The following is a 14,376-nucleotide window of genomic DNA, read 5'->3' as shown; positions in this document are numbered from 1 at the left end:
ACTCCGGTTCGAAAAGCAGGAGTAGGAACGGGGTGGTGTTTAGTCAGTAAGAGTCTGACACTCACTCTCACCTCGCCCAAGGTGGGAGAAGTCATTAGATGATTTTCCCCCCTCAAAAAAAAAAAAGCAGTGGACTGTCACCCGCTGTTTGTAGTACATATTTATTAAACAAAGTACTTCTTTAATACAATTTTTGAAGAAAATAAAAACTTGAATTTTAAAAGTTCAGTGAGTACATTTGAAAGTTTCAGCGTGGTTCTGTGAACCAGCTGTTTTGTTTCAGTTAAACTTCGCCTGTAAAAGAACCTTTTTCAGTAACTTTTTCATACATTTGAGAAAAATATACTTATTATAAGTTTCAAATACATGGTAGATATACCCACTCGCACGAAGCGCTTCGCTTCAAGCTTCCTTGTGCGAACTGCTAGGGAGTGGAACTCCTTGCCGGAGTCTGTGTTTCCTGATGGGTATAACCTGGGTGTCTTCAAAGCCCGTGTGAATAGGTTGCTTATGGGCAGACGTGCTCCATCGTAGGCCGCATCATCACTTACCATCAGGCGAGGTAGCGGCCAAACGTCGTCTCATCTAAATATGAAGAAGTGTGTACTCGCCATGCTTCGGCACTGCTGGGCCGGCTCAACCGGAGTGATACCACGGCCGAGCAGAAAACCGACGTGAAACAACCACAGCGTTGTGTTAGCGAGGTACCGGATGACCAATAACCCCCGTCCCAATCCCTAAACAATCCTTAAATTCCTAACCCCTAAAAGACAACGCACTTGTAACGCCTCTGGTGTTTCAAGTGTCCATGGATAGCGGCGATTGCTTACCATCAAGTGATCCGTCTGCTCGTTTATCGACTTATACTATAAAAAATATGTATGTATGCATATCTGGGCAGACCTCCCACTAGGTGGACCGACGATATCGTCAGAGTGGCGGGGAGCCAGTGGATGCAGGTGGCGGCTTGTCGTTCTACGTGGAGGACCAAGGGGGAGGCCTTTGTTCAGCTGTAGTGTGTGTGACACCTCGCGCCTATAAGTAGAGTAAGTTAGTCATATAAGGATATATAAAGTTATTCATAAGATCAACACGTCTCCTTCATTTGCTCCCGAAGTCCCGCCATTGCATGGCGACCCTGCCAGTGCTGCCACGCGGGCAGCGCTGAGCACGAGTACAGTGTAAAAATATGGATTTTATAAAATAAAAACTCTTAAGACCCTAAATTTGTGGGCTAAAAGTGAAAAATAGTGAAAAAGTGAAGATGTTTTGCTGGCTGCCGGGTGTCGATGCAGCCAGATGTGGACCTGCCGGGAGCAGTAAGTGTCCGAGAGGATGGAGCCGGGAGATGTTGGCCACCAGGGAGCGTCCGAGATTATCTCCGCTACCCTGGCCACGCAGAATGGAGTAACCGGACTCCAATAGTGTTGTGTGTGTGTTTTTTTTTTTATAATAATGTGATGTGTGAGGGCAAAAATTATATTAATGTTAGGATTGTTATAATTAGATAATTTTAGCGCTATGTTTTTTTAGAATGGTACTTAAGTTTTTAGTATAGTTCACGCCTGTTGACAATCAGTTTTTTTTTTGTTTAGTAAATTCTGTAAGTATTTTTTTTTTCTGCCGAAATAATGTAAAATTTTGTAATTATATAGTATGCATAGCATGAATAATAGGGATCGAAGGAATGTTCCCATGCCCATATAGGTAAATGATGTCATACCGAGTGTCAGATTGTATTGGAAGAATCGTGTTACTTGACACCGAGTAACAATAACAACTGCACTTTGGTTTTGTCTTATGAAATTAATAATTAGATGAATGAAATTTGATATCAGCAAAGCTTTGGAATGTGTTCATTGTTTGTAAAAGTTTGTAAGTTTGGTTTTTAGATAATTTGGAATGACTTGGTACACAAGTTTTGGCGTGTGACTGAAGGCTGATCACCTAAGGACAACGTATAATTTTGTCAACCAAGCAATTCATTTAGATTGTGTTATGTTGGTTTGTGATAGTTAAATGATAAGTAATTAATAAATATAATAGGTACACATGGTAAGGTACAGTTTAGTGGTCATGTCCTTAGTTCGATCATAGTGTAGACGAGCTCTCTCTGTGAGAATCTATTGGAGGTCAATAGAAACCTTAAATATTGACACTAAATTATAGTATGAATAAATAAATAAAGTGAGCACACATAGGTATAATAAAGAAATGAAGAATGGTGAATAATAAAATGAAATAAATAAAATGAAAAGCAGGTACCGGAGAGTCCTGTATAAATGTAATGTGCTCACATGTGTATAATGTAATGTATGTACCTTACGACAATGGTAGTGAAATAAGTTAAATAAAATAAAATATATTAATGTGTACCTAGTTATAAAGGTAATGAGGGTTTATGTTAACGGAGAATAATTATATTATTATGAAAAATAAAATATGTAATAGAGATAAATAGAATTCAACATTTTGTAAAAATTGTCAACAGTGCGGTTAATATATTTAGATTTTTTTCCTGTTAGGTTTAAATTAAAAAAAAAATGTATTAAAATAATCTTTTTTTTTTCCAAAAACGGGGGAGGTGTAGTGTGTGTGACACCTCGCGCCCATAAGTAGTGTAAGTTAGTCATATAAGTATAGTCAATTAAAGGTATTCATAAGATCAACACGTCTCCTTCATTGCTCCCGAAGCCACGTTATTGCACAGCAATGGACGTCTCTCGGCTGATGATGATGATGATGACGATGATGATGATGCATATCTTATTGTACACAGTATTAAAGTGTAATTTCCAAGCTTTCACATAGTAATTATACCTTCATGAATTATTTATTCCGAGACAAAGGAATACTCTAATTCATGCCGGTGCTACACCGACCCAAAGTGGATTATGATCTCAAATATGAGACTTTTCTATGGTATAAGCCGGTAAACGAGCAGACGATTGAAGTGTGTGACAGCAATGCTTCGGCACGAATGAACCGGCTCGACCGAAGTGATAGGAAACCGACGTGAAACAACGCTTTCGTTATGTGAGTGAGGTTACTGGAGGCCCAATTACCCCCCTTCCTAATCTTCCTATTGTGTCCATGGGCTGTCAAGAGTATGATCCGTCTTTCTTTATGGTATAAGTCGGTAAACGAGTAGACGGTTCACCTGATGGTAAGCAATCGCCGCCGCCCATGGACACTTGAAACATTAAAGGCGTTACAAGTGCGTTACTGGGATTTAGGTGGCTTAAAAAATTAGGATGGGGACGTATTTTTTTTTTTTTTTTTTTATAAAAAACGTTGCCCCACATTAGGGTTTTCTCCTGTGACGTGGGTGCGTTTACAAACATACAAGTTCACATACACATGACACCCAGACCCGAAAGAACAATTTGTGGATCACACAAAGAGTTGCTCCGTGCGGGAATCGAACCCGCTACCGTATTGCGCGGCAGCCAGTTGCCTAGCCACCGCACCAACCGTGCAGTCAGATTGCAGGCAATAGCAGATAGAATTCACCCCAGTGGATTGTTTACTGATGATACCATGGTAAAACTCAGGGCTAGACAAACTAATCCTTTGCAAATAAAAAGTCCGTTACTGTATACTCCGATAACAGTCCAACTCGGGAATCGAATCCGAGACCTTTCTTAACACATTCACAGCTGATCACGTGTAGTCACGTGTAGTCAAGGAAACTGCAGAGAGGGACCGAGAATGGATCGACCCAACTCGGAGACAAAGGCGGCGTGGTATAAATCGCTGTAGAATTTATTAACACCGAAAGATAGGACGCGGACATAAAAGGAGTGTCACTGGCAAGTTCGTTCACTCGAGTACTCAGTGACCCTCTTGTTTTCAGGGAATCCAGAGTGTGTGGTTTTAGTCGGTAAGAGTCCGACATAACCTGCTGTCTGGCGTACATCGTAAGACAAAAGGTATCCATGAGGATTTCCGCACGGTAAAAAAACGACCTGTAGATGCTTACATTTAGGCTTCTTTTATTAGTCACAGAGTGTGTAATCGACGCAAATGAAGACTAGGGGGGGGATCACTTAGTGATAAATAAAATAATTCACTTACCCATATTTCCTTTCTCCTAGCGGACGACTGAGTAACTTAAAATCACTTCACACTACAACTTACACTGTGTTCACAAATTATGCTTGAATATATCACTTATTAAGAAACTGAAAGATTATCAAAATATGATTTAAAAGAGGAAAGGAAAAACTCAAAATAATAAAATGAATTAACACAGAATTTGTTGAATAAATAAATATCATAAGACACTTGGTAAATCGATTGTTCATACTTTTTTTTGATGACGGGATAAACCTACAACATTACAGCTCTTCTGTGGTCAAGGAACATGGAACTGTTCACACAGAATTTAATACGTGATTAATTTGATTATTTTAATTGTTTGAAAATGAAATATTTAGTTGTATTACGCTTCTGTGGACGAGTACTACTTGTAGTTTCATTTAAATCATATGAGTGATCTCCATACCGTATGTTATACTTCCATGAAAATATTTCAGTATGTTGACACTGAAACCAACTGAAACTTGCCTCATTAAATATCTTGGTTTAAATCGTAACAATGGTTGATCCGGTTCCATTTCCGCACCGGACCGGATAACCGTTCGCCGTCCGGTTTCGATCCGATATGGCTCCGATGGCGATATTATTTGCTAAGGGAGCTGATTGATTTTAGTAAAGTTTTAATAATATACATACAGTATGGAGATCACTCATATGATTTAAATAAAACTACAAGTAGTACTCGTCCACAGAAGCGTAATACAACTAAATATTTCAACGAAAACTGAAAAGTAAAAAAAAAATTAAAGTATTTTTACTTTTTGGCTTACCTACTGGGTGTATTTCGCTCATTTTTCGTATATCGTCAGCCAAGATGTTAGTTGCATATCGATCTAGGCTCAAAAATGGGGTTTAGTGGTTATTTGAGTGGTCGCAAGTGCGACTATTGTACAAGGGGTCCCGGTTACGATTCCCGGGTCGGCCTAAGTACTACTCGGCTTTTTTCGGTTTTTCGACAATTTCTCAGTAGTAGCACGGAGTCTGGAATTGTGTCCAGTATATGGCAATAGGCTCACCCCCTATTACATACATTACTTGCGAGAATTTATATTATACTCTCGCGAGATCTCGCTTGAGCCCCAATCTCACCAGATTTTCATTCCCTACACACTGACAGTCCACTGCTGGACTACGAGCCTCCTCTACATAAGAGGGTTTGCCATAATCTCCGCAGGCAGGCGGGTTGGAGATCGCAGTGTAAAAGGTTCAGGTTTATCAGAGACCGCTGCTGTACGGTCTCTGTCTAATGTGTAGTGTCTTAGTCAGGTATATGAAAACCGGCGAGAAGATTAGCGGTGCTGATAATTATATTCTACTCAGCAGCTACTGCGACACTGCTTTCATAAAACCTAATTAGACAAAAAATAGCTTAAAAAATATAGTGCTTACATTTTGCCAAACAGCTTTTAAAGCTGTTTTTAAAAAAATAAAAAGGCCAGCTAAGCTATTCAGACTAAAAAGTTAGGTCGAACTGGATTTTCAGTCTAGAATTTCTAGGTTTAGGTTTTAGCTTTCTAACTAAAATTTTTAATTAGTAAAGTTGAATTCAATTTTGTGAATGCCAAAATTGGTTTTACTAAAATTGAGGAACTATTCACCAGTTATGTTATGGGTCCAATATAATACCAGTACGGTACCAATTATTATATATACTGCGTGTATTTTCTCACTAGGATTTTCTCCTGTGTCGTGGGTGCGTTTACAAATATACAAGTTCACATACACATTTTTTTTTTATTTGAGGGAGGATAGTCATCCAATGACTTCCCTCGCCCTGGGTGAGGCGAGAGGGAGTGTCAGACTCTTACTGACTAAAAACCACCCCGTTCCTTCTCCTGCTTTTCGAGCCGGAGCCCCGGTAAACTCGCTAGGTAGTCCGTAGCTTCGGGAAATAGACTCAGTTAAACTATGTTTTTATAATATGGAAAGAGAGAGCCTCTAGCATGGCTTGAAACTAGTCGAGTTCCTCGTCAAACAGTTACGTGAGTAAGCCGATAACATAATAGTTAATAGGGAAAGACGCGTGCCATGGATGGCTCCTTATCCTCTGTGCAGGAATCGAACCCGCTACACGTTGCGCGGCAGCCAGATGCCAAGTCACCGCACCAACCGTGCAGTCTTTGAAATATCGATATTGATTTGAAATATTGCATGACGTCACTTTTAGGTACATTTTATACTCCAAAGTGACGTATTTGCTTCCACTCCTAAACTTTGATTCGTTGTATCTAAGTATTGTTTGTGTGACAAAATAAAAAAATACGTGTCTAATATTATTTAATTACCTAACTGACGGACTAAATAGATGTTTAATTTTCATACCCCGTCATCATCCGTATTATTATATTAATGTTTATACCTCATCTTAGGTAAACAAGGTGAGTCTGAAGTGAGCTGGTTGCATATCGATCTAGGCTCAAAAATAGACCGACCTGCATTGGTCTAGCCTCAGATATTTCTAGACTAATAAAGCATAATATAAAGCTGAGACGACGACAGAATTAAACACAAATTCTGACCAACAACTTTTTTATGAAACACGAATAAACGATCATATGTATCACCTGATGGTAAGCAATCGCCGACACACTTGAAACAACAGAGGCGTTACAAGTGCGTTGCCGGTCTTTTTAGGGGTTAGGAATTTAAGGGTTGTTGTTCGGGAATCGGGGATTGGGACGATTGGGAAGGGGGTAATTGGGCCTCCGGTAACCTCACTCACACAACGAAACACAACTATTCTTGTCGTGAGGGTTTTAATACCCGACTAAGACACTACACATTAGACAGAGACCGTGCAGCAGCGCTCTCTGATACACCTGAACCTGCTGCCTGCTTTTCCACCAGAGATGTGCTATGTAGCTATGCTACGAAGATGTAATAGTTAAGCTGTGAAACTATGTGACTGTTTCTACTGATACTAAGCTATGTAGCTGTGCGAGGAAGATGTGCAGCTCGAGTATGCGATGTATCGATAGTAAGGAAGCCATCCATAGCACGTATCTTTCCATATAAAAACATAACTTAGCTGCGTCCGTTTCCACCAGTGCTAAGCTATGTGTACCAATGAATATGATTGGTAGAAGCCAAACGCATCCACAGCAACGTAGCATAGCACATCTCTGGTAGAAAAGCACTCTAAGTAATTTATTACAACCGTTGATAATTTTAAAACATATTTTTCATATTACATATGCACTTTAATTCATTAAAAATAAATGATACCTCTACCAAATCCCTTAGGGATGACAGACTCTACAAAACTCTACAACAGGCGTGGTAGAGACAGATACAAATGTTGCAGCAACAACGTCACGCCTTTTATCCCCGAAGGGGTAGGCAGAGGTGCTCATTACGACACGTAATGCCGCTATACAATGTACACACACTTTTCACCATTTGTGTTATAAGTCCCATGTAATAGGTGGTGAGCCTATTGCCATATACTGGGCACAATTCCAGACTCAGTGCTACTACTGAGAAATTTTCCAAAATACCCCAGTAATACTTTGCCCGACCCGGGAATCGAACCCGAGGTCCCTTTTTTATGGAATATGTGGCAAACGACCAAACGAGTCACCTGATGGTAAGCGATCAGCGCCGCCCATGGACACCCGCAACACCAGAGGAGTCACAGGTGCTTTGTCGGCCTTTTAAAAAGGAGTATGCTCTTTTCTTGAAGGTTTGAAGGTCGTATCGGTTCGGAAATACCGCCGATTACAGCTCATTTTCCCTTATACGTCAGTCACACAATGTAACCAAGTATTGTATTGTAAATCTGATTGGAAAAGAGTAACCTATGGAGTTTCTTGCTCGTTCTTCTCCATAGGAATCTACACTTTGGAACGAGCAAATAGAGCAACTAGACTGACCGACAGACAGACGTTATTAATATTATTATATTCGCTTTGACGTTCAAAAGTGTCTTCCTGGTCTATTTGAAATAAATAATTTTGAATTTGACTTTGACTTTAACCACTCGACCAACGAGGTAGAGATAAAAATGTAATTGGATAAAGATATGTCTCTACACGTATCAATAAATCATCAGAGAGAGTGCGTATATGTAGAGACGTAGAGACGTAGAGACGTAGAGACGTAGAGACGGTACTAAATTATGTAGAGGCACAAATGTAATAACTCCACAGCCTGGGACTGGTTTCCACATGAATAAATACGTCATTTATTTATGATATTGCAAACCGCGTGGTGATGGTACTCTATGATATATGTGTCACCAGCTCTACTCTTTCCGTATGTGTCTACACCCGAGTATGCACACTACACGCCTTACGATTTATGCTTTTTATGATTTAAGCTAGTAAACGAGCTGATGGATCACCTGATGATAAGCAATGCCGGCCGATCTAAATTTGTGGAATGAACACCTGTTAACTGACGAACAGACTGACTATATTGTTTATGTCTTTATTTGTCGATATTTAAAAAGTACTTTATTATGGTTTATTTGTAATAAATGATTTGACTTTGACATATTAAACAGAGAAGTCTATTCTTTGTCTACGCCTAGTGATGGACAACTGGCTCACCACCTATTACATGGGACTTACAACATAAATTGTGAAAAGTGGGTGTACACAGTGGCATTACGTGCCACCTCTGCCTACCCCTACTGGGATTTAAAGGCGTGACGATATGATTTATCTTTTTTATGGTATAAGCCGGTAAACGAGCAGACGGACCACCTGGTGGTAAGCAATCGCCGCCGCCCATGGACACTTGAAACACCAGAGGCGTTACAAGTGCGTTGCCGGCTTTTTAGGAGGCATTTAAGTGTTGTTGGGGAATCACGGATTGGGAAGAATGAGAATGGGGGTAATTGGGCCTCCAGTAACCTCACTCACACAACGAAACACAACGCAGACGTTGTTTCACGTCGGTTTTCTGCTCGGCCGTGGTATCACTCTGGTCGACCCGGCCCATTCGTGTCGAAGCATGGCTCTCCCATATTTTAACTGCAATCTCCAACATGTTTGCTAAGTGTGGAGATTAGCAGATAGAAGTTAGAAATGTAGTATTCAACTTTATCTCCTAAACACGTATTGTGTGTGGCAGGAGTGAGGCGCAGCGGTCGTAAAGGCCTGACCAGCAGGCCAGGGTGATGCCTAGTGCATTATTGAACACTTCAAGAGACAATACACGTTGTTACACTACAATTGTGCAAAGAAAATTTTATTTATTTCCTTACCAAGTAAGTGCTGAATTGTAAAGTGTGGGAGAGCCATGCTTCGGCACTGCTGGGCCGACTCGACCGAAATGATACTAAAACAACGCTTGCGTTGTGTGAGTAAAGGTTACCGGAGGCCCAATTCCCCCCCTTCCCAAACTTCCCAATCCCCGAAACCTTAACAATCTGTAAATTCCTAACCCCCAAAAGGCCGACAACGCACTTGTAACACCTCTGGTGTTGCAAGTGTCTATCGACGGCGGCAATTGCTGATCATCTGGTGATACGTCTCCTCGTTTACCGGCTTATACTATAGAAAATAATCTTTTCAACTGATATACCTAATAATATATTACAAAACAAACAAACTTTGAAGACCAAAAAAAACAAAATACCATCTTCCTTACTTATACTTCACTTATAATACAAACATAAATTTTTAACACAAACCCGAAATACAAAAGTTTGTCAGCGTGTCGTCCGTCCGTCCGTCCGTCCGCCGAAACTTGGCAACAAGTAATGTTATCTATTTGTGGGTCCCTGCCGACCCTGTGAATAATTAATGGGGCCACGGTTTTACTAAGTATCTACTGAGCTTAAATAAATATAATGTACTAAGCTTTTGCCCGCGACTTGGCTTGTGTTAAGAAGTATATGTTATTATTAAAGGAATTTATCAAAATCGTCGTTGGTCGAGTGGTCGCAAGTGCAACTGCCGTACAAGGGGTCGATTCCCGGGTTGGGCAAAGTATTATTGGGATGTTTTTGGGTTTTTCGAAAATTTCTCAGTAGTAGCAAGGAGTCTGGAATTGTCTCCAGTATATGGCAATAGACTCACCCCCTATTACACGGGACTTATAACACAAATGGTGAAAAGTGTGTGTACATTGTATAGCGGCATTACGTGCCGTAATGTGTACCTCTGCCTACCCCTTCGGGGATAAAAGGCGTGACATTGGAATTTATCAAAATCATTTCTAAGGGGATGCCTACGTATCAGGAACTGTGGACAACGTAACAGGTAACCGGGGCTCCGGCTCAAAGCCGAAGTAAGAACGGGGTGGTTTTTAGTCAGTAAGAGTCTGACACTTCCTCTCGCTTCGCCCAAGGCGAAGGAAGTCATTAGATGATTTTCCCCCCTAAAAAAAAAAAACACGCATCTTTCCATATAAAAAACATAGCTTAGCTGAGTCCGATTCCACCATTGCTAAGCTATGTGTACCAATGAATATGATTGGTGGAAGCCAAACGCATCCACAGCAACGTAGCATAGCACATCTCTGGTGGAAAGCACTCTAATACAATATTATTATTCATACTCCCTCTCGATGAGTTTCCGACTCGAGTTGTGAGTCGAATCGACTAGACATGAATGAAACATGATCGTCTAACGATTGGATTTGCATAGACTAGTATCGAACCTGGAACTTTAGTTGGACTTGGCATAGATTAGCGTAATGTCTCGTTTGTCTTGCTGCAATGAAAAAGTTAGCTGTAAAATAACCTAGTTTCTGAATTGTTTAATGATGATGTATGAATGATTTGTATGAGTCCCCACAGTGGCTTGAAACTAGTCGAGTTAGGCTCGTAAAACAGCTAAGAAACGAGTCAATCTAAAATCATATCTAGTCTTTTTTTTAAGGAAAATCATCCAATCACTTCTCCCGCCTTGGGCGAGGAGAGGGAGTGTCAGACTCTTACTGACTAAAAACCACCCCCGTTCCTAGTCCAACTTTTTTTTTACATTTCTTTAGAATATGTTAATTTTTTTATGGTATAAGCCAGTAAAGGAACGAAAAAACATACATAACCTCACGCCTGTCTCCCTAATGAGGTAAAAACTATGGAACGCCAATTGCTACGAATCTTAGATACATCTTTTTTATAGAATAAGTCGATAACGAGCAGACGGAACACCTGATGGTAAGCAATCACCGCCGCCCATGGACACTTAAAACTTTATTTGACTTATATTGGAATAAAATTCAAGATTTGTTAAGAAAATGAATATATAATGGTAATGAATAAATATCACACAGCAGATGAACCTATACTAAATTCAAAATATATTCAAGCGATTCTCTTCTTTATTTGTGTTAGTCATAAGGTACAATATACTAAAATATGATAATACAAGGCAGCATTTAAACGTATACTAAATTGGAATTTCCTTTAAGTGATTGTCGTCTTTATTTCTAAGGCAATAAGGTTGAATATGCTTTGTTGGTGAGAGTATACCTTCATATGCATTATTTATTATTTCATTCAGTATTTGTCGATATTTTAAGGATCATTGAAAAAATTGAATTTTGAATATAATTTTACTGAATCGGTAATCGAACTTGAGACTTGAGAGGATTTAGTAATCAGATTTTTGATTTGTTAAATTAAGCTTCGTTTGTGAAGTGCTGCTGCATAATAAGGGATCGGAGAATCGGAGTCTGAGATGGTTTTACACGGGACTCATAACATAATTGATGAAAAGTGGATGTTGAATTGTATATGTATATGCACCTTTTTTAAGGGGGGGAAGTCATCCAATAAATAAAAATAAATAAAATAAAAATAAAAATCGTTTATTTTCAGACAAAATAGTCCACAACAAAAAAATAATTATACGAGTATGAGCACAATTTTATCATTTCGCTGTCTCACCCAACTCCCCGAACGTGAAGTTCAGTGAACCTTCTAAGAAGAACAGTGTCAGTCCTCTCTCCTATCCACTTAAGGGCACTATTTCGACTCCCTCGAACCCGACTTACAACAGACGCCACCTTCTTTCTCATCAACGCGTGAAAGTCTTCCACGCTCGCGTCGACAAACATGCCTGATGCACTACAATGTCGAGGGAGGCGAAACAGCGACCTGAAAATGTTATTATAAAGAAAATGTTATTATGACTTCTCCCGAGCTAATTTTGAGCTATGAGCTAATTTGAACACTGTTTACAAATACGGCATTATAACAGCCGCGCCGCATGTCCGTAACATTCCTAGACAACCTACAACATTACAGCTCTTCTGTGGTCAAGGAACATGGAGCTGTTCACACAGAATTTAATACTTGATTTATATTTTATTTTCTTTTTCGGTTTTCGTTGAAATATTCAGTTGTATTATGCTTCTGTGGACGAGTACTACTTGTAGTTTCATTTAAATCATATGAGTGATCTCCATACTGTTTGTTTATGAAGGCAAAAAAGACAGTTTTATCTACATACATACATATGTAAATTCATGTAACATTAAAAAGCACATACTATGGACATTTTTCAGCGCTGAAAAAACGTATTGAATGAAATTCAGGCTACATATTTTGTTTACAGCGAGTCTACTGTAAATACAGCTACCTGCGGGCTGGACCCGTGTACACTGTAAATTAAAAACATACAAATGTTACTGAAAAACCAATTTTCAGACTGGAAAATATATGTGCGAACTTTTAAATTGCGATCTCCAATCTGTTTGGTAAGTGTGGAGATTAATGGCAATGTACGTATTTTTGAAACAAGTTAAAATTTCGAACTATTCGATAATTCGGCAAATCGAAATATTTTATAAGTCCCCCTGAATTTCGATCGATTTCGATTTAACGAGAGTCGATTGTATGTATTTTACTCAATCAAGTCCAAACGGCTGAAGGGATCAGAATGAAATTCGAAACAGAGATAGATTATGGTCGATTTGATGATATAAGCCGGTAAACGAGCAGACGTATCACCTGATGGTAAGCAATCGCCGCCGCTCATGGACACCCGAAACATCAGAGGCGTTACAAGTGCGTTACCTTTTAGGGGTTAGGAATTTAAGGGTTGTTGGGGAATCGAGGATTGGGAAGATTGGGAAAAGGGATAATTGGGCCTCCGGTAACCTCACTCACACAACGAGACACAACGCAAGCGTTGTTTCACGTCGGTTTTCTGCTCGGCCGTGGTATCACTCGGATCGAGCCGGCTCATTCGTGCCAAAGCATGGCTCTCCCACACTTCACTCACACAACGCAAGCGTTGTTACACATTGTAGATATCGGGCGTAGCTCAAAAGCTAGTATATGTATGTTTAAATAAAATATAGTATTCCACTTGTATGAAAGGCTTTTAAAATATATATAAAACATGAGATGCAAAGAATGCTTTTAAAATATTGTGAATCCGCCTGAATCCGACCGCCTGAATATAGGAATAAGGAAATACGTTCAGTACAAAGAGTACAGAGGAAAATAATCCGTATTGTTATATAGATAAGGTTGATAGAGAAAAATACTTTTTTCAGTGACGGTAGTCTTCCTGCGGGTATTGTATACCCGACTATGAGTGCTTTCTTTTCCACCAGAGATGTGTTATGTAGCTGTGCTGTGTCCCGCCTTTTATCCCCGAAGAGGTAGGCAGAAGTGCACATTACGACACTGCCTCGTTGGTTGAGTGGTTGCAAGAGGTTTCGGGTTCGATTCTCGGGTCGAGCAAAGTATTATAGGTTTTTTTCGGTTTTTAGAAAATATCTCAGTAGTAGCACGGAGTCTGGAATTGTATCCAGTATATGGCAATACTATCACCCCCTATTACATGGGACTTATAACACAAATGGTGAATAAGTTTCAAAAAACAGTTTTCAAGAACTTTTCAATACTGAAAAAGTCCCCTGAAATTGTGAAAGGCCCGTGTCGTTATTGTATTTTACCAAATATTGCCTGAAACTGAAAACAACTTGGTCCAAATTTTGAAACACAATTTTCCTTTTACCCCTACTTTTGTTTACATCAGGGGTTCCCAACCTTTTCTTGTACAAGGACCAATTTTTTTTTATGGTATAAGCCGGTAAACGAGCAGACGGATCACCTGATGGTAAGCTATCGCCGCCGCTCATGGACATCTGAAACACGCAGAAGCAAACCTGCAGAAGGGTTGTTGGGGAAAAGGGATTGGGAAAATTGCGCCTCCGGTAACCTCACTCACACAACGCAAGCGTTGTTTCACGTCGGTTTTCTGCTCGGCCGTAGTATCACTCCGGTCGAGCCGGCCCAGCAGTGCCGAAGCATGGCGAGCAGATTACCCTTCCAAATCTGCCCAATCCTCGATTCCCCAACAACCC

General features: G+C 39.9%; 2 protein-coding genes across 3 annotated transcripts in view; one reads left to right on the top strand and one right to left on the bottom strand.

Annotated features, from left to right (window-relative positions):
* LOC118281129 (M-phase inducer phosphatase) overlaps positions 1–14,376 on the top strand; it is a 219,828-nt gene that overhangs the window by 102,199 nt on the left and 103,253 nt on the right. The window lies entirely within an intron of this gene.
* Positions 1–14,376, bottom strand: part of LOC118281259 (Kv channel-interacting protein 4-like) — a 108,288-nt gene that overhangs the window by 40,505 nt on the left and 53,407 nt on the right. The window contains exon 2 of one of the 2 annotated variants that reach the window (XM_050700596.1): positions 4,078–4,184. The exons of the other annotated variant lie outside the window; for it this stretch is intronic. Within the exon in view, the coding sequence (XP_050556553.1) occupies positions 4,078–4,081 (4 nt within the window). The 5' untranslated portion in view covers positions 4,082–4,184. The remainder of the gene's footprint in view (positions 1–4,077; positions 4,185–14,376) is intronic. 2 annotated transcript variants of the gene reach the window in all.

This window comes from Spodoptera frugiperda, chromosome 19 (genome assembly GCF_023101765.2).
Source record: "Spodoptera frugiperda isolate SF20-4 chromosome 19, AGI-APGP_CSIRO_Sfru_2.0, whole genome shotgun sequence".
NCBI lineage: Eukaryota > Metazoa > Arthropoda > Insecta > Lepidoptera > Noctuidae > Spodoptera > Spodoptera frugiperda.
Note: the sequence above shows the minus strand (reverse complement) of the source record. Positions and strands in the feature narration are given on the sequence as shown.